The sequence below is a fragment of the Bombus pascuorum genome, chromosome 12 (assembly GCF_905332965.1).
Source record: "Bombus pascuorum chromosome 12, iyBomPasc1.1, whole genome shotgun sequence".
Taxonomy (NCBI): Eukaryota; Metazoa; Arthropoda; class Insecta; order Hymenoptera; family Apidae; genus Bombus; species Bombus pascuorum.
In genome coordinates this window covers 6,382,639-6,405,980 of record NC_083499.1, presented here as the reverse complement: position 1 = coordinate 6,405,980, position 23,342 = coordinate 6,382,639, and the positions used below count along the sequence as shown (strand labels likewise).

The 23,342-nt window shown below is 43.5% G+C and overlaps 1 protein-coding gene and 1 long non-coding RNA gene across 2 annotated transcripts; one reads left to right on the top strand and one right to left on the bottom strand.

Annotated features, from left to right (window-relative positions):
* Window positions 1-244: 244 nt before the first annotated feature.
* LOC132912759 (putative epidermal cell surface receptor) lies at window positions 245-22,648 on the bottom strand. Its single transcript, XM_060970453.1, has 13 exons — window positions 21,751-22,648; window positions 7,900-8,472; window positions 7,273-7,566; window positions 7,012-7,204; window positions 6,316-6,530; window positions 5,874-6,229; window positions 5,384-5,651; window positions 2,945-4,306; window positions 2,422-2,620; window positions 1,369-1,867; window positions 832-1,192; window positions 533-751; window positions 245-408 (listed from the first exon to the last, which is right to left on the bottom strand). The coding sequence occupies exons 1-13, from the start codon at window positions 21,863-21,865 to the stop codon at window positions 401-403; spliced, it is 4,662 nt and encodes a 1,553-aa protein (XP_060826436.1). The 5' UTR covers window positions 21,866-22,648; the 3' UTR covers window positions 245-400.
* On the top strand, window positions 2,526-15,261 carry LOC132912847 (uncharacterized). Its single transcript, XR_009659286.1, has 3 exons — window positions 2,526-2,639; window positions 2,842-2,984; window positions 15,051-15,261. It is a non-coding gene; the product is annotated as an uncharacterized LOC132912847 (long non-coding RNA).
* Window positions 22,649-23,342: the final 694 nt, after the last annotated feature.

Here is a 23,342-nt window from a genome sequence, read left to right as displayed (position 1 = left end):
AATGATACTTGACCCCGCTATGTACAAATTTTAATACAACGTGCGCAATTCTACTGATCGAATCATGTTAAATGATCGGTGCGATGAAGGAGTTGTAACTTTCCTTTTATCAGAACTTCAAAATACGTACACGAGTATACGTACAAGTATACGTATATTATTTTTAATCATCGTAGGTACTTGGTGATGTTCGTTCTTCGTACTCCAACTTTTATTATATCGATCGTTTCTTTCAATCGAGAGCCACCTTCGACGATGCCGGAAAAACCGAACGAACATATAAATAAATAAAACATAATAAATTATAGAACCTTAAACGGTTTCTTTGACGTTGCTGTTGATGGTGGCCATTTCGTGGTCCGTGTTTTTGTTCCTACCGTTCGATATCGTAACGACGTCTTCACAGGTCTGGAAATTTATAAAAGCTTGATTGCTTGTCGGCAATTGGCATTAGAACGCACGGATGACGAATGCTACGAATGACAGTAAAACTGTCCACGATTATTGTATTAAAACAATGAGAGTGAATTACCCATAGTCTCTTGTTGTAATTCTACCTTGTAGGAAGGATTGTCGTACGCCGACGTGCTTTTACGGGAAGATATGTCAGCCTTACTGCTAGTTCTCCTTTTCATGAGCATCATTAAGAGGATCAGGGTCGATAGGATAGCGAGAGATGCGACGATAGCTACCACTACCAAAGGCCCGTAATAATCGCCCTCGTGAAGGGGCAACGATGCAAGTTTCCCCGCTGAAAAATCGGAACGTTCAGTTTTACATTAGAATCACTGTTATTTCCAGTTTTATTTAATTTTTTAATTATACGTGTACCTTGTTGCGATACCGTGGCCGGCAAAAGTACACCGGGTTTAGTGACGAAATCTTGCACGTTGCTCTTTTTTATTCTTCCGTTTGTCAGGTAAACTTCGAGCCACAAACGATACCTGGTACCCGGTTTAAGATCGCTGATCACCGTTTTCGGATGCAAGTCGCTCTTGGCGATCTTGAACGTGCTTGTGTCTTCCTTGCCACTGTCACTTTGATAAATCGCTCGATAAATATTCACGTACTTGTCTTCCGGATAAGGTACTCCGGTCCAAGTTACTTCCACACCTGTCGACTTGATTGTCTTGATCTCCACTTTCACGTCGAACGAGTATGGATTCGGTTCCATCGAGGTAGTCACTTCAATCTTCCAGAGGAATATTACGATGTTATTATTACAGGGCGATAATATTAAAAGAGAATTTACAGCGGTGAATTTGACGCTTATGAAACTAACCTTATAGCAATTATTATGACAATTATTATTAACTTCAACCTTTTATTTCGTAAATTTATTTAACGATTTATTTTATAAATACTTACTGTTTTCTCGTTGACCAGCTCTGTTAATTGTCCTGGGAATGGAACGAAGAGGATTCCGATCTCGTAGGCGGTCGATGGCCGAAGATTCTCGATCACGTAATTCCTCACCGCTCTGTGGATCAATGGTGTTCCGGCGTAAACCTTGGCGTCGTTCTCTTTGTATCTTAACTGAACGCCGTCGATAAATTGTGACTCGTATTCCGTGAATTTCCTCCACATCACGTTGATCCACGTGGAATTTGTCTCTGTGACATGGAGCTCAGCGTCAATCGGTATTTGAGGCGGCAGCGTGGTCGCTTCCATACGTTTCTCCAGCGTTCTCACGCTGTAGATTTTGCTGGTAGGACTGTTGGCCAAATCCTTCAGTTTCACCGTAATCTTCACTTTGTATTCAGTAGAAGGCTTCAAATCGCCCAGCTCGAACTCGAGCTGCGGAGTTGCGATCAGGTCGTTTGGTGGCGCGAATACTTGGGACTTCCAGGTGGATACATCGAAATTCCTGTGCGATAGAAAGGGAAAGTACATATATATTATATAGGATGTATATATACGTATATATTTAGAATATCGCAGGGTTTAACAACTAAACTTTGTCTGTGTATACTGTAAGTATAGTGAAGCAAAGAATGTTATAACATAGGTCATTTAAGACTCTACTAAAAAGTTACGATATAAATACGGAATAATATCGTCTCTAATTTTATGCCATTAGATTTTTTTGTGTGCACAACATACGTCGATGTCGAGTGGTGAATTGATACCAAGTGTTGATTGATACGAAGACAATCGAGACGAAGTAAAATTGATATGAGCTTCGTAAGATAATAAAGTTTTTATTGCTAATTTTATACCGACAGAAATCGAGTGCCAGTAGCAAATGATTATGTCGATTGTAAACCTATTTTATAACCTATATTAACCTCTCGTATATCGTATTTTTATCAATTACTAACTTTTTAATAAAGCTCGCAATAACCTACGTTTATAGGAATATTTCTTATTTCTCTAATTTCTGCATAATCTTCGATTAATTTTAATACTGATATAAAGTACGTTTTATCATTGGTGTATCGCAGCTCGACGCGTCCATGAAGTCCAACTAGAACCTGCGGCACCGTGAAAACGAGTCGAACGGTGTTCTCGTCGAGAGCCTCGAGGACCTGCACGGTGACCTCGTCCGAGGAGGACGCAACAGGGAATCCAGGAATGGCACCAGGCAATGGAAAACCCGCTGGCACGTTGTGCTCCATACCTAGATTTTACGAACAAAGGTAGTTATTTCAATCACATTGAAACATCGTTGCATAGGCCTGACGATTTCCAAGTAGCACGAATAACTCGAGCGATAAATTAATAATATCACAAAAAATCAGTTTTGTCGTCGTAAAAGTCTCTCATGACTCGTTCAGAGATTATCAGAAACCTTCGAACGCGTTCATCAAGTTGGTTTTTAGTTTCCTCGAATATTTATAGGGACTCGAGACCACGTGGAACAACGAAGAAACGAAAGTTAATGGAAGAAAAAGACGAATCGTTCACGAATTCCATAAAAGATTGTTGCTGAACAGGGACGAACCTGACTGGTTGGGCGTTTGTGCTGCGAACGGATGATTCAAGTGCGTGAGTCCTGAATGCGGTATATGAGCGTCAATGTGAAGCGGCAGAGTGGCGGTTGCGCCACTCGCCACGTTATGGGGTATGGCTGGCTGTCCGGGATAATGTTGGAACGGTCCAGGATTGGGATCGTGTTGCCCGATATGAGCTAAGAGTTCCTCGATCTGCTGGGGAGAATTCGGTATGTCTGACGTGTGTATGTGATAGGTCGTCTGACCGTTTTCGTTCTTCTGTGTGTAAATATGCGGCTTAGCGGGTTTCTTTGGTCCGTTAGCTGGGACAAAGTATCCAGGCTGTATTTGATTGTTGGACGTGTGTTTCTGACTAGATATCTGTTGATGGATATCGTACAAGCCGGGATGACCCTCAGGCGGAGCGTGTTCCAATTGAACGAGGCCTGGATGTTGAAGGTTGATCAGATGATACAGTTCCTCAGGAAGAATCTCCTGATCTTGATTTCGTTGGCCCTGTTTCGGTCGACCACCCAATCCTACCGGAGGCTTGTCGCTGGCGGAAGCTTTCTTCTTTGGATTTACCGGAACGATCACATTCGGGTCGACGTTATCCGGAGCGTTGAGCGTCGAGCCTCTGTAAGGTGGACCAACCGCGGCAGAATTGTCTAGTTGCGCGTTAAAACCATCCTGTGGAACACCCTGACCGTTGTTGGCGGTCGCGATCGTGAATCCTGGCCCCATTTCTTGCTGTGGGTTCAACGGGACGAACTGCGGTTGATCCGTCGCATAGGGAACCTTTTGCACCGGTGGTAGCTTGTTGGGATTCACAGGCCCAGGGATGAATTGATGATTCTCGTTTCCATTCGCGTTTACGTTTGCGTTCATGTTGGCGCCCATCGAGGATCCAGCCTTGTCCAAGAATTTATCCGGTGCCAACGGGCCAGGGAAATAGTCGTCTTTATGCGGTTTCGAGATTGGCTCGACCGGTTTCTTTGCGTCCGACTTAGTCTTGATGACCTTTTCTTTGAGACGTTCAGTTGGCGTCGAAGGTTTTTCGGTATGAGAGGGTAAATGGAACACGTTCTCTATGGTAGGATGCGTAGGCTTGTAATCGGGACTGTATGGTCCGTTGTATGGTACGGTTGGGTGTCCAGGATCCATGGGGTAGTGGAAGAGTCCATGAGTGGTGGTGTCTGTGTTCGCGTGAACGTCTTTCGAATCTTCCCACAAGGAGGAAGTCGCTGGATCCAGTTGGTGGCCGAGCCCAGCCGAATCCGACTTGTTAATCGGTCTTTTGTTATCGTCGATCGTTTGCCGATTGAACGCGTCTGTGGCTAAGGGGCCGGGAAACGCGGGCGTCGCGTTCGTTCCTGCAATGAGTAATAAAGTCGATTGTCACAGAGGTGGTCGTCGAATCGTACAGTGTCGACCAGCCGTCCGAATTCTTCATGCATATTTACAGCGAGAGGTCCGAGTATGTACAAGCGTAGCCGTACAAAGCATGCATTTACAGTTTCTCCTTCCTGCTTCGATCGTCACTGTAAAGATTCTTTTCGTTCATTGTATCTTTTACGGGGTTTTGGGATATTTTTCTTACGTTAAGTGTAAAAGGAGAGATCTACGAAAGGCGATACATACCGAAGCTAAAGTTTACTGAGACGGAATAGCAACTGTAACGAATACGAAAGAACATGAGATGAAAGGGAGAATGTACAGTGTTTCGTTAAATTGAAAGTCTTCGTCGTTGAACGATGGAAAGTGCGAGACGTGAGGATATATTCGGGTGTATGTACATACACGTCACATTTGCACTGGAGAGTTCCAGTCAGGTCCGCATGGCGGATAAGCGTTCACCCTCTACCCATAACCAATCTAACGTCTCCTCTTGGTGATAGCAATCTCCTCGATGCCACTAACGCGTACGTTGATATCACCGCCACCAAGGAATCGAATATCAACGATTTACAGTACCGATCAAACAAATTTCTACTTTACAAAATTACATCAGACAGATATACAGGTTGTCCCATTTTCGATTACTCTATCCGATAACTTGGATCATTAATTAAACAATAACGGATTTTTATGCAAATATGGATACATTTTTAAGTCAAGAAATAGGACTTAAATACAGATCAGTTATACCTCTTAAAAATTGTATCGAATATTCTTTTGCACATTGCAAGCATTCTGTGAATTTTGTAAATTTCGCATAATCTTTCACGAGCCAGTGGATATAAAAATCCGCAGTCCAATAATTTCTTATTTAATCCAATAATTTTCTCGATTTAGAACATCCTGTATACCTGCTATTTAACGAGGAAGATCAACGCACAGGTTTGCTTGAACGATCTTCCGGTCGTTAATGCGGCCCACGGAAACGGTCGCTTTGTCAGCTCGTTTCTTTGACTATTTTCATGTTTTCCGTCACGCAAGCGCGGATTTACCTGGCGACTGGTTGGATGGATGACTGCAGGTCCACTCCAAGCAACATTCGTCACCGGGTAGATGCATTAACGCGGCCTGATAAGATGGACAAGGTAAAGTAGCAGGTGGTAGAGCCGGGACCGGTGGACAAGCCGCCTGACAGGACACGTTTCCCATCTCGCAGTAACATCGCTTCTCGCATCCGGTTACGTTTGCCGGCAGCTCGCTCCAATTGTCGTACGTGTTGCCCTCGTAATTGCACGAGCCATTATTTCTGCATCGCACTTCCTACGATCATGAACATCGTCGATTCAGCAATCCTTCGTGTTATTATGCACACGCGTATCGTTCGCGTTTGAGTACGTTGACGTCTTAGAAAAGATCAAGTTTTCTCAGATATTTCTTGTACAAAATCCATTGACGTTGCATCGCGAAACTTTTTCGTTCGGATCTTGGCCTCTCAGCGAAATATAACGAACTTAAATGAATTTCAGACGATCCGAGACTTACCTGAGGACAGCAGTGAGGAGGTTTCGGGACGAAATTCGGCGGCACCGTCTCCCAGTCCAAACAGTGAGGGTCTAGAACGTCGAGCCCAAAGTCCGTGGGACACTCGATCGTCAAACACTCGGTTTTACCTCCTTCGGTGCAAGTGCAGAACGAGATACATTCGTCGTACCATTCTGCACCCATCTTGTACGTTTTCCCCATGTGACTACAGGAACTCTTGTCTGTCATCTTGTCCGAGATATTCGTCTTGATCACTTCCGCGGGAAGAAAGACCTGCAGCGCTGGACCAGTTCGAGTTCCATCCGTTACTCGCACGTAGTACGAGTGTGCGGGATCCAGATTCGATATGATACCCTCTACGTTCACGTATTTTCTCATTTTTACAATACCGTATCATCTATTACGACAATTACGTTCTTAAGGCTAGTCCGTATATTCTCACCTTTGTCAGGCTTCTGCTGCCTCCACACGTGATTGTTGTCGGATATCTCCACGGTCACATCCTGCGGATTCTTAGCCGACAACTTCAGCTTGATCGCCGTCGAGTTCAGTACCTTCACGTCTGTAAGGTTTACGGCCAAGTCGGTCGAGCTTTCCGGTTTGATCTCGTGATCGCCCAAGGTAACGTCGCAGAGAGTGATCGTGCAACACGCGTCTCTAAAATACAGGACAACGAAAGCTAACAGAGCGAACGAACATGCAAAACTATCATACGTTTTCACCGAAGCAACAACGAGCAACGTTTTGTTAATGTTCCATGTTTTTCGAAAAGATTGGCTGCTTGTTGTCCAACGTTTCTCCGTGTTTCTTCTTCGCTTGTCATCAGTAACGAAGGTTTGTAAAGATCAAAGAAAATTAAGAAACACACGACAGAAGCAAACGTTCCTCCAAATCGTACAATTTGTTGACTGTTTCGCAGCTAGTTACCAGGAACAAATATCGCATTGAAATCGAAACGCACTGTCGCTTTACCGAGAACAGAGTATTTCTACGAGTTGATATCTGTTGGCTGAGGAAACATATGGCGACAACAGGCGACGAAAAGTTCCAGGAAAGTTGGTTCGACGAGAACGCTTCTCAACTTCGAACCACAAATTCCAGAGCAAACTGTAGAGAAATCGGGAACGATTCCCCGTACCTTGGGTCGGTGAGCACGACGCAACGATCGTGTTGATTCGTCACCGAAATCGTGTCGTTCGGAGGACATCTTTGCTGGCACTTCAAATTGCCTCCCGCTTCGCAGATGCAGACCTTGGAACAGCCATCTTCCACTCGTTGACCCCTCATTATCGTTTTGTTCCCAAAGACGCATGTTTCTTCCGGTTCGGGCGCTGTACGACAAGAACGTAAGATTCGATAAAAAAAGATGATGCCTGACATTTTAATATATCGAACTCACCTGAATCGGCGGCACAGACCAAAATGGCGCAGCAAGCTTCCTCGTTCACGATCTTCTCTTGACACAGCGGATCCTCGATTCCACGGTTCGCTCGAACGTACGGCGAGGAGCAAAGCGGCTTGCAGTCTACGGCTACGCCATTTTCACCGCACACGCACTTTTCCTCGCAACCTCTAACGATCTTCTCTCCGATGGTGTACGTTCGGTTTCCTTCCACGCACACGTTCACCGTTGGTAATAAAGTCGAGGAGATATTTATGGCTGTCTCGTTGTGAGATGCTACGTATTCGCCGCCTGCGTGAAACATCAACATTCGTTTCTTTCGTTGTTTGGAAAACGCTGGACAATGAACTTCTAATTTAACCAAAAACTAAGTCGATCAAGTCAAGATTCTTTGCGAAGTTATCAATTTTACATTATCCAGCTACCTACTTGGTACTCGACGTCTCAAGGAAAGACATCTTAGTTTCATGAATTTATTTGTCACAAGGAAACGACATAAATAGTTGTAAATCTGAAGGGAAATTTGGAGAAATAATGTTTACGATTGTCGTTCTTCTGTGCATTTTAATTTATCAAATCGATCGTTGTACGCGGAAGGGAAGACACGTCCTACAGTTTTCTCACCTTCGACTTCCTTGTCATCGTCGTCCATGCTAACATCACTCAGATCGGTGATGTTCGAGTGCAAGGAATTGGTCGGTTCTGGCGCCGACATATTCAAAGCTCTTCCTCTAGCTGCTGTCGTCTCCTCCACTGCGTGAACGCTTTCCGTGCTACTCTCTGTGGACGAGGGATAGTCGCTGGTCGACGATTCGATCGGTATCGAGAAGTTCGTTGCAGTTACGATAGGCACGCCACGAAATAGTAAGGGTATCGTGGCTGCCACGGTTTCCATCGATCTCGTGGTCGATTCTTCGACCGATATCGACGACGACGACGACGATGATGACGACATCGGCATCGTCGTCACGGTGGTCGCGGCGTCGTTGCTTTCGCCGCGTTTTAATTCATCGTCCTTGAAGTTTTTCTGGTATTTTTGCTCGGTTTTGACCTTGAAGTCAATCGGTTTCTTCTTAGGCTCGATGGTGGTCTTGGAGTCCTGTTCTTTGCTCGGGTACTCCGATTTGCGGTCGATCGTTTCATTCCTTGCGTCACCGCGTAGCGGTTCTACTCCTGGTATCTCCTCGATAACGGCGCCTGAAAGTTCGACAAATGTTCCTTATTAAATACGTTCTAAATCAATTTTAAGAACATCGTTCACAATGGCCGAGTTCTGGTAATTACAATTTGTATTTCGATAAATTCATAGTTCCAATTGTGGAATTTGTTTAATTTTACTTTATTTCCTTTACTCTATTAAAAAATCAGTGACTCCTCTTTTTATACTTCAGGCATTGTGTTCTACGATCGTCCATCGTTATCCGAGAATTGCCCGATAATGAATAATTTTCTGGATAACCCAGATACCGAATATTCGATCACCGAGATCGAGACATATCGCATGGTTCGACGTTTAGGATTCAGAAATGATCTGTCGTTAAGTACAAGATTAAATTCGTTATCGTTCGGTAATCAGTTACAGACCAACAAGTTGTAATTTATATCGTCGTTACAATTGTGACTTCGATTATATCTCGTGGCACGTTATCCAAATTTCCTTTCATACGTTCTTTTTTTATTCTAAATAAGCACACAGCATTGGAATATCAGTTTGGCTGTCGAACGTACCGATACTCATCGAATCGAACCGTTGCGTTTTAAGATTCGAAATAATCGAGCAGCTCCGTAGCGCGTTTTGTAACAGCGATTTATATCGACCTCGTCCATTACACGCTCGCGTTACTTTCTCCTCACTGACATGTATCTTCTGTGCTATCCATCTCAGCATAACGAACTCTGTACTACTATTATTATTACAATTATCATTATATACAGGGCGTACCGAACTTCCCGAGACTAGGATTACTTAACTGGACTCTATGAAACACTCGACGTACACAATCGCGTAAGAATGTTACATTGCAGCAGATCAAAGAGAAGAGACGGCGCAACATACGTTTGTTTTGCAACTATGCCGCGTTCATCCAAAGAACCTCGTCGTTCCTTCTTTTTATCTATGCTCATCGACTACGCGTTACGCTTCCATCATTTCGTCATAAAGATTTTTAAAAGTCAATACACCACAGACAGAGGATTATTTAACGCACGAGCGATTTTACAAAAAAAAAAAACGCGTCTCCTATAGTCGCGAAATCATCGACCTCCTAAATTACAAACGCGGTATCGAGGTGAGTCGAATTTATGACACTTTCAAGCGTTTTCGCTTCCTTATCTTAACTCTGCTGCGATTCTAGAATTCTGATCTTCTTAGTAAACGAGAAAGATCTTTAATAATTAAGTTATCAAGAAAATTAGATAAAATTATATTTAAGAAGATATTTCACAAAATATTAGAAAATCACGGATACTAAAGACAACCGTCCCATATTTCGCTTAAATTTGAGCTACTTTTCGTGATTAAAAAGAATTTACGCTTACGTTAAAAATGAACGCAGCAGGGTCGAAGCTGACGGTGACAGAAACCTGAACGACAGGTTCGAACGCTCGAGGTATCGCATTTCCTAACAGATGTATCCGAATGCTATTAGAAGAATCGCGAGAAGAGAGAAGCGGAGAATCGCCGTTTTCATGGATGTTTCGCAACGGCATAGATTCATCAGCGATATTATGACGAGGCAGAAACTTTCCATCCGGGGCTGAAAACGCGCACGGGATGCGCTGTTACGTCAAACAAGCTGGCCGATCTCGTCGTTCCCATCCACCGTTTCTTTCGCCGATTTAGCCGCGGTCGAGATCGAGTTCTTGTCCTGCAACGATCGGTCGAACCGCGCAAAAGTAACGTAACAGTATCGCGAGCCGTTTCTGCGAATCGACCGCGTCGATCGTTTAGATCGTCAGAGGTTTCGCATTTAGGTCGCAGACGTGTACGGCGTCGCGAATTTTCCAACTTTGCAAGATTCGATTCAGACGGAACGACCATTGTTTCTTCGGATTCTTAGTTCGTCGAGGAATCTTCACGATGGACACTTTAAAAGCGGATGTTTCGACCGGTTGAGAGTGGGAAGACGCGTCGATTGGTCGGTTCCTATCGAAAGTCGGACCAGGCCATGACTTTTATCGCATGAATGGGGAACCGTAACGGTGCGACCGGTTCACACGAGGCCACTGCTCGTCATCGGGATCCACCTGACGTCGGTGGCCGGTCGCTTCGAACACAGCGTGTAACGATTTTACGCGTAAGTAGGTGATGGTCTCCTTTCCGCCCGGACGCATGCATATGCATCGACGCTAGCCCAAAGGAGGACCCAGCACCCTTCGCGCCGCGTTCCTTTCGTTACCTGCTGCTCTTCCCATAAAATTTTTCCCTGCACAGAGTGAGAAGGTTTAAAGAAGATATGTTATGTTCCACTAAAAAAAATTTCACCATACTTGTTCCAGCAAGCAGTACAATTTTGTCCTCTGGAGTCTCTTCATACGATTATTCAGATGTTTCCATTAAAATGTTCCACCTTGTATGTTTAAAAATAGCTTTTCACGTTGTACATTAATTTTCTGCTAAATATATGTACAACTCTGTTTCTATTGTTATAAAAGCCACGTTTTCTCGAGTCGTGGAAACGTATCGCGAGTCTTAACTGAATTAACGAGGAAACCAAAGAAACGATCATTTTAATAGTTAAGACACGTGATTAAATTCAAACTGTCACCCTTTGACTTACATTGCTGCGATCTTTAGCCTGTCATTTTTTATAAAAAGCTTCTTCGAGAAGAAAGGAGGAAACGTCCACGTCCACAAGGTTTCCAAACCTTTGGAAGCTCGTGTTGCGTGTGCTCAAAACGATCTAACTGCATCCTGCACCAAGTGTTTCAATTCAAGATCATAGCCGCGAGATTATTTTCGAGAGTATATTTTGTAGTTTCTAATACAATCTGGTCTAATTATTAACGCTTAATTTAATCGCACGATGATCGAACACTGACGCTGCATTGCTTGAAAAATCCTGTTTCTCGGATGAAAAAGATCCACTGCGCCCAAGGACGTCCAGTGCAACGATACTTCAGAACCGATCACTCGATGAATGTTGTTGCATCATTCGAAGAGAACTGTGGCCGAAGAGTTACGGTATACGTATTCCCCTAACTTTTGGTAATCGTGATTCGTTTCAAATACGTAAATATATGCCAAACGCGTTGTTTCTCGTTCGAACGAATAAATTAATACATCATAGTCTTTCGTCCTTCTTCACACAGTACTTAAAGCAGATTTTACCAATGCCTTCGACAAACTTTTACGTTTTACTTTTCTCCTAACAGATAATCGTTTGATTCTCACGAGATTTAGGTCGGCATACCTCTTCGAACATAACGGAAGATCGCTTCAAGAACGTTCTACCATCCAATGAAAATGGAGAACAGCTGGTTTGGACGTTATTATCGAGAAATCTGCTTCCGTTTGCGAGGAACGATTCGGTTTCGACCCCGATGAGGCCGCGGGACAAGAAAGCTGGCCGTGGAACGCGGAATTACTCATCGCGCATTAAGAGGATCTTCACTCGGCTTCCTCGTTGCCGGAAGTCGCGCGTCGTCCGTGAACCCAAGCCAAGAACGAAGCGTTCGACCGCGTTTAATTGTTAACCGCGCGCTCGACTTTCTTAAACGCGATTACGTAATTGAACTTGAAGAAGAAAACGCTCCATCTACAATCTTTGTTCGTATTTTTCTTCCTGTATGCTTTCCTGTTGAATTATTTCTGACTGATCTCGTCTTTAAAGTCGTGAAACGTAGCTACCGAAGTTAGGTAAATTGGTCAGTGTCTCGTCAAGAGTAATGTCGTTATCAGGTATATTTGCCAGCGTCTCGACATGTTTATCATCGTAAATGAGGTGTTGGTGGTTTCAATTTCGTGCTGGCTAATCGCGTTAACGCTCGAGGTATCCTCTGTTCGCAGTCACGGCGCGAATTTCGTTCCGGTTTTGCGTTCACGGAACCCTCGCGATCATAATCCAACGAGCAAAGAAACTCCTGGAGCAGCTTCTGTCGTTCCTTCCGAAGACCTTGAACCGCGCTGCTTGTCCGTAGAAGAACAGCCATTAGCGTAGCCTAGGTCAAAACAGACGCAATGCCGGTGGAAGAGGAGAGGAGAGCGTTTGAATTTTTCTCGAGCAAAGTTCAAATTGCACGGAATGTAAGAAAGTTTAGCCGATTGAGACCAGAAAAGAAATCTCTGTAAAACGTACTCGTTTCTTTGCGAAACACTCTACGAAAAACTTATCTCTTCTACGTATAAAGTAGACTTCCAGGAAAAAGAGAAATTAAAAGTATTTCGAGTTTGAAAACGACTAATTGGTAGAAACACGAGGCAGCAACTTCACTCCTTCATATTTCATGAGCAGAATGTGGATTTTTATGCAATCTCGTGCGTTTATCAATTATAATTAGATTCCACATGTTTATGTAATTTTATATATTTATGAACAACGAAGTGGAACCAAGATAGAATATTATTCTACCCAACCAAGTGTCATAACGAATACTTTAACTCGGATAAATTTTAAACTCCTTTAAATATCCCAGAAATGGATAACTAAAGAAATGAAAATCAAATAGAGATTCGTTTCGTCCTGCTAAATATCACCAAGTACTTTGCAAGTAATTTCAAGTAATTTCTGCACGTTACGCGCGTTCTACATAGACCTACGTGCGTTCTTATGTCTTTTAATATTCCATAAGTGCATAAATATCCATAGTCTATTTACGAGTGTTCTCTGTGGGAAACGAAGAAAAAGATTGGAAAAAAAAGAAGGGAAACGAAACTGGATGGAACAGCCAGAAGGTAAAAAGACGAGGGGAAAGGGGGAAGTTAAAATAGTCGGTCACCGAGCGTGCCTTTGACCATACGGTATTCTATCCTACTTGCTACTCGCTGCACGATCATTATTTCGTTCCATACATCACGTTTCGTCGGTCCACTTCTTTTTCCTTTTTTAACGACCGATGAGTCGTTAATGAATACCTTTCGGTAGAAATCAAATTTTCATCCCTCCTTGCAAACGTAACGATATAGACAGAGGTTTGTTTCTTTAAGTTCGACACGTTCTTCTTATATTGCTTCTAGTTCCAGTCTCGGACTCTTCTATAAATTCTTCTAATTCTCGTTATTAATCATCGCTGGAGAGAGAAACGCTAGAGAATAATTCATAAGAGAAAATTCGAGGATAGAATTTCATGGGAAGATGGGACTCTGTCAATCATGTGCACAGTGGCAAAAGTGTTTTCGAATAAACGGAGGTCTGCACGCGCTACTTGCTCGGCCGTGGTTTTGCTTCGTACGTTGCATTTCACTTGCCAACTCGTCGGACTTTTCCAGACGACTTTTACGTTCTGCACGCGACTCGGTGAACGCTGGCTGCTCCCTCGCCTCTCGATCGATGCCGCTTTAACGTTTTCAGCGAACTAAAAGATTCTTCGATTCTTATTTTTAATATCTTAAACGCGTCGCAATTCTCGAACTTCCCATGTTTCATCCTCGTTTCAGTTTCAACCGGGGAAAGGACTTTTAATGTCTCGAGGAATTGCTTACCGGTGTAATTGAAATGAGAAATTACGCGTATCGATAACCTTCTGATAATTTCATGCTCCTAAGATTCTTCCATAAACTGTTCTCGAGATTAGAAGAAAATTATGTAGAAAATTACGATTTAATTAAAAACGAATGAGAAGAGGCGTAGTGCAGTTAAATCCACCGGAAACTAAAGATTTAATTCGATAAAAAATGTAGAAACAGATTCAGATCGAGGTCGTCGATCCCTTGTTGCGTCATTATCGAGTTTATCACTTGCTGCAGGCCGAGATATTCCATTGCAGCGAGCGGTTTACGATCCTTGTGCTTGCTTTTGTGCTCCAGTTGATCGACGCGCAATTAATCGATTCCACGGTTCGTCGACCGCGCCGCCTACGACCGAGGAAACGTAAATTTTCACCATCAGCGATCTCTTTCAAATTATTTTTAATATTTCACTTTCCACGATTGAGTAATTGTAATGATATCGACGATTTGGATCTTTCACACCTGTCGAGATCTCGTCAAATCTATCGTTCACTGTAGCAAAACTCAAACTGATATTATTCTTTTCGTCGTGGATTGTTTCAAGAGGCGTAATCGATATCGCAGTGGTCAAAGTCACCGGCCGATTTAAGAGGCGCGCGTTCGATTGCCGGATTTTTGCTCGCTAGCATACCTATCCTAGAACCTGTCTTGCCGGAATGTCGCGGAAAAAATGCCACTTTTAGATTTCGCGTTGCATTTAGTGTAACTCTAAGGTGTATGAAAAACAGGAGGCTGGGTTGGTGGCATTTCAAAGGCGGTAGCTACGCCTTGAGAAGGAATTCGTACATTGGGACAGGTGTGGTACGATATTCTAAACGACAGATAAATCTAGCCGGAATTTTTCTCCCAGAAATTAAAGCAATTTACCCTCCAATTCTCATAGCCTGGATCGTAAAGAGAAATTTTGTCGATTTCTATCCTTATCGGTACGAGACAATGGAACTCAAAGTCCTTCCAGTTACACTCTACATTATCTGTACTACATGTATTACCATTATTATTATTGTTGTGTATATTAAACTATATATATAAATTATAAACTATATATTTACTGGAATACGTAAGAAACTATATTGCTTGAACGAATTGTATCTCGCCAGTATTTCAGAGTTTCGCAATCTGGATGATCTGCGTTGCGTTCGATCGTACCCATTGTCTATGTTTTCTTTTTCTGCTGGTATCGAATCTCGCGCAAATGTCGACACTCGTGCACAACTAATGGTTTCAATCTCGAGGAAGTAATTGAAGAAATCACGATACCGGAATGCGAAAGGCAAATCGTATTGTCATCGACACGGAATTCGCAGTTGGCGTGTTATTTATTTAGTTATGCCTGAAAGTCGTCGAAAGAGGATCCATAGAAGTTCGCGATGAGACTTTAGTTTTGCTTATGTTACTCGCCCTTTTTGTTCAACGATTTTTGTAGAGAAGCAAAGTCTTTTCCTTTCGTGCGATCTGCTAAGATAAAGCAACTGCTTAGACACACGTGTATGTAATTCTTTATGCATGTTCACCCGAGACACGTTGAAATACTTTATTAAATAAACTTTCTAAGAGCATAGGCTTCTATTAAAGGAATCGCATAGCTGTTCTACTCGGTAGTAATTTCGAGATGGAAGACTTTTGGTAAGGCTATTAAATTTCCTCGGCTACTTTCTAAGCTGTTCCTCGGACAACTGTTTAAACTAGTAAAGAAAGAATTAGTTCGAAAGCAGTTGAGGGTCGAGTTCTGGACGAAGAATCATAAAGTCGATCGTGTGTCCATGTGTTTATACATATACATATATTCAATGGATGTCTTTCTCTAAGAATGAAACAAATGATCGTATCTACTTGAACTTCAATTGGATTTTGCGTTGTTACTTTGACAAATTTTATCAAATTTATGGTCGAAAGAAGTTAGAAAGTAACTTTTGTCATCGCTTATACTTGATGATAGCCTCAACCATACTGCTCCAAGATGTTTTATTATTTTGTTGATATCTTATTTTTCTTTTATTATCGAACGTAGAAAGCAAGCGAAATTAACTCGTCTCAGCTACTATGGAATTTCTAAATTTCTCCAGAAAAATCTCGGCTTTTTCTACAAAAAAAATTCTTCCCCAATTAGAAACATCAAACTGTCGGTATTATCTGTAGCCTCAATTACTTTTCACGCTATTGGAACTCGAAAGCGATTCATCGAGTAAATATCCAATTACATTTTTCGCTGTTCCGCGTTCGAAGGAAATTACCAAAATCGTACTAACTTCTGTTAACCAAAAAGGGGAATTAGCTTAAAAAAAAGAAACAGAGGAACGTCTTTCCTTCTACATAGGTTTGCATCGTACAGTGCTTTCACTCCGTTGCTTCGAGATGCCCCGCCCTTCCTGTTAGCACGACGAATAATCGCAAAGGTTGAATAATAGGATCGAGCGCAAGTGTTTTGTGATGCAATCAGTTTGGCAAGCCCGCTTGGCGTCTCCTTTGAGAGTATATAATCATTTTTACTATATTTTGAAACTTTTACACGTCTAATCGCAAATTACGCATCTCTCGTTGATCGTTCTTACGCAGACTGTCCTTCTCCACAGAATACTTTTTCTCTACACGACGTCATCGCCGACCGTAACCTATTTTCGTTTTTCTAATTCATTTAGAATTCTTTCAGAAGTAGAAACTCGCATCCGTCTCCCTAAGAAGCTGCGTTTTCCATTAAACAGGGATTGCGAAATTGAAAAACCGATCTATGTTCGAACGATCGTTCTTACCCGGGCATCGAAGTCACCAAGCGCCGGTTAGCCAGGTTTCCGTTAGAAACACGTTTTTATCAATTTGATGACAGCTGCGTTATCTCACGCGCCTAATTAAATAAATATCTGTAATGCGTCCTTGTGGCTTTTAAGATATGTAACTGGGTATTTTATGATAACGATTTAATTGCGTCAACGAGGTTCAAATGAAAATCGATGCGATTTATCACGCACAAGTTCGAAAATGAAATACAGGGATCGTGTCAACTGAAACGTGTCTGACAGGACACGGACAGTACAGAAACGGAGTCTAAGTCTATTCAGAGGCTATGTTAATCACAGATACAGACACCTCGCGTTTTTCACAGCTATCTTTTACACGAGCAGCGTATAATACGGACGCTCGCGTGAGAGGAACTTGAGTAATCGTCCACTGGCTTCTCTGTTAGATTCGTTCACCCAAGAACCGACGTGTTTGCATAGAAGAGCGAACGATCTTTACCTCCGTGGTTCACGCGATGCGTCGTTGGAAGGAATCGCGAACGCACGAGGAGAGAGTCACGAGACGGTCGTTGGTTATGGGACGACAGTTTCTATCGGTTTACTTTTTCCCTTGAGCAGCACTTGTCCTGTCTCATTGTTCTCGCGTGGTCGAGAATAGGGCAAGAAAGTTGTTCGGGGGAAAGTTGGGCGAACAGGTTGGAAAATCGAACGCTTTGGGCAAATAGAGCGACGGTGCACTGCGTTAACTTAATTAACGTGCCCCACGGGGCATCAGTGTCCAGCGACCATTAAGTGAAAGTCGTTAACCAGGGAACAATGGGGCGGGAAGCGCTACGATTCGGACTTAATTATTGCAATTACGAGGAACAACGATCGTTCTTGCGCATAGTCGGCGAGATTTTCGCATCTCGATGAGGAAGAAAAATATTTGAAACGATCCGGGAAGTTCGTCCGCCTTCTATCAACCTATCCCGGTCATTGTTTTTCGAGCACCGGTGAACAGGTTATGCGGACGACCGGGGGATAACGTCGCGAGGTATTTTGCCGTAACAAAGATATCAAGGGGACTAAGCTCGCGTTAAGAATATAAAGGAGGAGGGAATACGTTCACTCGCATATTTATAGTACCGTTAACCAGGTTACTTCGCCAAGTACAGCGACCGCTTACGAGACTTTGGAGAAGCTCGTTAGTCTGCTGTGCAGTAACTTTATCCTAATACTCGTTCCTTTTCTTCGTGGCATGTTTTACACGCGTACGACTTTTATTGCGATCCATGTAACATTACGTCGATATGAATGTGCTAGCGATTAGCCGATGTTTGCGGAGCACATCGTATTCCGAATCGCAAAGCCTCCACCGAAACAATATCGAGCAACTTTTCGTTGCTCTTGCTGTTTCTTGATGTTGCGGTCATTAGATGTATGTTGTAAATATGTCTAAATTGTAAGGTAGAAAATATATTTTAATACTGAAGTGTAAATACAAATCGGAATATAATTGAACTGGTCCAGATTCGTACGCTAGCAGTGTTGCCCTATGACTGAAAAGCCCTGAAGCCAACGTTGCCTTGTACTGTTTATGGTCTGCCTTCGACGCAGTCTTTTGTCGATACGCTGTCGATGGCTTCAGTACTTGAGAAAACTAAAGACCAGATGTAGAGTTTTCTTAGAAGTGATGACCACTTCAACACTTGAAAAAGTTGCCGAATGTTGCTTCAACGTAGACAAAATGTTTCTCTAAGTTTAATGTCTGGGAAGATTTAGGAAAGAATCGTCGCTTCAGCGAAGACGAAGCTGAACGCGAATATTTCCTAACGATACTTTCCACCGTTGCACCCGTTATAGCGTCGTGTTTGACCGTTTGACCAGACACACCGATACGTTCCTTTCTCCAGTAGGCAGCTGGTGAAGTTAGGATTATTTCGTGGGAAGAATTATTGCTCAGGTGTCAAGCGTGAACGGCGGTCGACGTAGCAGATCGCGTTCACGCAGAAATTAATACAGATCGGTTCCTAGACCGTGTAACGGTATCGGAAAAAAAGAAAGAAGAAAGAAAAAAGCGTAGAACGAAGCACGTTTGATTCTTCGTCGATCTAATCGGGTTACGCGTTTCTCGATACAAAGTAATCGAGTAAAACGGTCAGCGTTGCGAACGACAGTGATCGAAGAGATGTGTACAAACCAGATCGTTTCGTTCGATCGTTACACACGCGAACGCGTGAAATGGGAACGATTCTCGCGTGGGACCAACCGCGGAACATGAAATAGAAAGTCGTTGGCGTTACGCGAATTGAAAAAGATTATACGTATCATAGAGGCGTAATCGTCGTTTAATTAGCCTCTCCCCGCTAGAGGAGACGTTTTACTGGCCGGGGAACTTTTCCAAGATGGTGCAACGTGCATCTACGTGCTCGAATCCTCTCGCACGCCTTTCCAACCGAACCGAAGGACAAGCTTCTGCGATTACCTAGTTCGGCATGCAATTAAAAATCTTCCGTTCTCGCTTTACCGGTCAGGACGAGTGCGGTTGTGGGCGTAATTTAGATCACACACGTGCATTTTTGTCTCTATGCCCTTAATCAACCAAGTATCTCGATAACTTTAACGTTAGATAATCAACGTATTAAGAATCTGTTTGCACGCGTTAACATCCGAATTCTTCCGTGTTTCTGTTCTATAATAAATTACTTAATCAACGCTCCTCCGTTGTTAGGTGCGAAATCTTCGACTTGAATGAACAATCGTCGCTCGCTGCATCGGGATAACCCAGATACCGCGTGAAATTCGTCGTTCATTGTTTCCTCAATAATCTCGTACATTGTGCGATCACAGGCAGTCAGAAGCCGTGTTGAGGCACGTAGAAAAAAGACGCAGGATTTGGTGGACGAAGAAAGAGAGACGACGGGAAGAGGACTTGGGAGAAAGGTGGTTACACGAAATTCCATTCTGATCGGATCGGGTCTGACGAGATCTAGCAAGCGAGTCGAAATTAACGAGACTAGAGGACATTTTGTTCGCTCTCGTTATCAATCTGTTAGTCGAGTAGTCCTTGAACAACTTGTTCCGAAACATTTGTAATTACAGAATCAAGATCGAATAAAGACAAATTAATTGAAATTGGATTGGGAATGAAAGCATGATATAATATGTTTTTAATGGAAAGGTACGACGCATTCAAAGACAGCAGGTCTATAAATAAAGAAATTGTTACGTCAAACAGATCGACGATTCGAACAACGAGCTAACTGGTCCTCTTTGGCTAACAGGTTAAACCCGTGACCGTAGTTAGTCACCGCGCTTGGCTGTTGACGAAACTATTTTCGGCCGAAGAGCTCGGTTGAATCACGTTTACCTGCCCACTGCTTCAGCTGTTCCATTCGTATGCGCGACAGGCATCTCCGTTGGCGATCGAGAGAACGATAACTTGGAAAATCAACAGCTTCGAAGCCTGTGAGTTTTGTTCGTTAGGAAGAAACACGAAACGAAATTCTTCGGAATTCGTCCGATTTCGGTTCACCGTAACGCGAGATCCAGCGATCGACGCTGTCCGTCATCGTCGAAATGATTTTCGGAGACTTTCCGCTGTTTCTAATTTGACCGTGGGTTCTCGCCTTTCCTCGCGCGCCGCTGTCGATCCACTCGACTTTATTTTTTTCAAGGCCGTTCGTGGACACGAATACGTGTCGACCAGTTTGCCAACTGGATTCAACACTACCGTTAACGCGTCTCGAGTCTCTGCTCCTCGTACTATACATTACCACGAGTCTGTTTACCTTCTCGATCGACCCACAGGACTGCCACGAGGAACACGTGCCGCCATTGAATCGACTTAGACGCGCCACTTTCAGTCGCTTCGTTGTAATTGCAATTTCAATTCTTTGTGGCTTTTAATATTCGTCGATCGATCGGTTTAGGTTGACACGACGTACAGTTTCCGATCATCGAGTTACTGCCACGCGAAACTTTCGTATTCTTCGTTCTTCTAACAAAATTAAAAGAGGCGCGAGCAAACTGTCCAACAGCAACATTTATCAACGTGAGAGTCGCGAGTGGTAAATCAAATAATCGCTACATGTTCGATGAGAATTTGAAGAGCCAAGTAGAATTTCTTATTTACCTGACAGTAATCTGTGCATCATGCGTTTTTAATTCGATGGCCAGGAGTTGTAGATGCGATACCGACTAGCTCTGACTTCTGAAACTTTGTGGAGCCATTTTTCGATTTATTTAAATATTCTGTACTTGTTAGAGAGAAATGCCAACCGGTTTTACGTTTCGCAATGTCGATGTCAATCTTACCCCAGCGGATAGCGCAACGAATTCGAGCAACGAATTTAATCGATTATTCGCTAGCAGATCGGTATCGAAATGAGTCCTTAACCGAGTAGAAGTCCCGGATGTGGAACCGAGACGATGTCGCGCGATTTCCATCGACAGCAATCGCGTATCGGTCGATATTCGTGTTAGTGGGCGACCTGGACGTCAGGCGATTTCTCGAACCGATCTTCCTCCATCATCGGCGAAATCTGTTTTCCCTTTTGGGAAAACACGTTCGAGCAAAAGCAGCTTCTTCGTAGAGCTATCGCGTATCTGCTTCTTTTTACGATTTTATTCGCGAGGATGACATCAGTTCTTGAACGAGGACGTGATAGAATTTTTCGCCAGTTTCACGCGGTATACCGTTACGATCACGACGATCGGTCGCTTCGTGGCGATGCTCTCTTATGGTTGCGTTTCACGTCTGCTTTCAGGGTGTCGATGTTCCGTTACGTAACGACCTTTTGCTTATCGCCTCTTTTTATTAGGTCAATTACTTGCTCGATTCCATTAGATCGGCCAAACATTTCTATATTTTCACGTTCACCAACGATCTACTATCGAATGCTTGCTAGAAAACACTCGAGATTTTTCCTATCGAAGTGTGAAACGCGGCGCGCGTTTTACCTGGCAAAGATACGAGCGTCGCGGGAAAAAGCGCGAGGCGAATCGAGACTCCGGCGCAGATCGACAAGAAAGCGCGCGACGAATCGCGGAGGAAAAATACAGCGATAGGGAAAATCAGCCAAAACTCACCAGTGGTGGTTTGAATCGATGTCTCGACGTCAGCAGCCGACGACAACGCGACGACCCCGCCTATCAGGCAAAGTCCTGCGATCGCGCGCAGAAAACATCTTTCCTGGATACGCATCCTACCGCATTCTTCTGTCACGGTTCCTCGGAAACGCTGCTGAAACACCAACCGTGCACTCACAGGCTGTCACACGATCAAACCGTAGGTAAACGAAACAAAACTCGAACAAACGCACAAAGACAGCAAGCCTTTTAAAAGCCAAACGATGGACTGTCCTTTCTTCTTTTTCGTTCACGAATTATCGACAAGTAGACGACTTTATTTAGCGCGATAGTAAACGGTCAAAGCGTTTTTACGAGTTGTTGCAGCTCGAAGAGGGTAACAACACAAACGAGGTACGCGCGGTTCGGTTCACTCGGTTCACTGGTTTGTTGCTGGTCGGTTCGGTCGCGATCCGTGCCGAGGCCGGAGGTGAAGTGCACCGGTGAGCGGGATCTACCTCCTCCTTGCCGGTGCTGGCGTTGTTGCCTCGCTTACCTTTCATTCCTCCTCTCCGGCCAGCCGGAGAATTCTCCACGCTCACCTTGCTACAGGCTCGCTACGCGATTCTACAGGCTGTTCCTGGCAAGCTGCACGATATCGACGCCTTCGATTCGCCTTCGATTCGCCTTACACTTGCCTTCCACTCGCCTTCCACTCGCGTCGCTAACACTCGTTCCGGGGGAAGATCGATTCCTGCGGGACAGACTGCTTCCTGTTATGCTTATTTCCCCTTTTGTTTTGATCGTGGCTTCCTTGGAGATTTCTAGCGAGGGTTGATTGTAACCCAATACGGTTGCTTTCAATGAGATTTCGCTTGGATTCAGAACGATTATTTATGCATCTTGTTGGACTAAACAAATTTATGGAAGTAGCTAGCGGGATGTGCAGTCAAATATCGGTCATCAGTCGATGGTTTGTTGAAAATTACTTTTAATTAGATTTGGTTTTATTCGTAGCAAGTCGTATTCTCGCTATCGTCGAAGAAATCGGGTACGATACGAAGATTATTACAGCGAAGTATTGAAATAATTATCGTACAATGTTATACGTAATAATTACATGTTATATATTGTGTAATAACGTTATTCCGATATTATATTTTATATTATATATTTATAATCTTGCATGGAACAATTGTATTTTATAAACACGCATTCGCTATCGGAATATACCGGTCTTACCCTTCCGAGAAATTTTCCGTGAAGTTTCTTTGATCCTGTTGCAACGCGCTAGGTCAATCGTCCTCGCGTTGATCGCTGAATCGCGTAATCGCTGCCTTCTTATTGCTTAGCGAGTCGACAGAAAAACGTGCGTGGCACGAATCGAAGGACAAGCGGCGCGATGTTCCACGGCCAAAGTGGCGAAATCGAAAGTAAATTGTCCGCTGTCGCGTATTTTCATCGTTGATCGATCGTCACTTCGTTGGTCGAATAAAATGTTGCATTCTACGTTACGAGGATATAATTTTAGAAACAGTTTCACCTTACAAAACAACGCGACGATACGATCAGAGACAATCGCGAACGCTCTTTCTCCTCCCAGAAACTTTTCT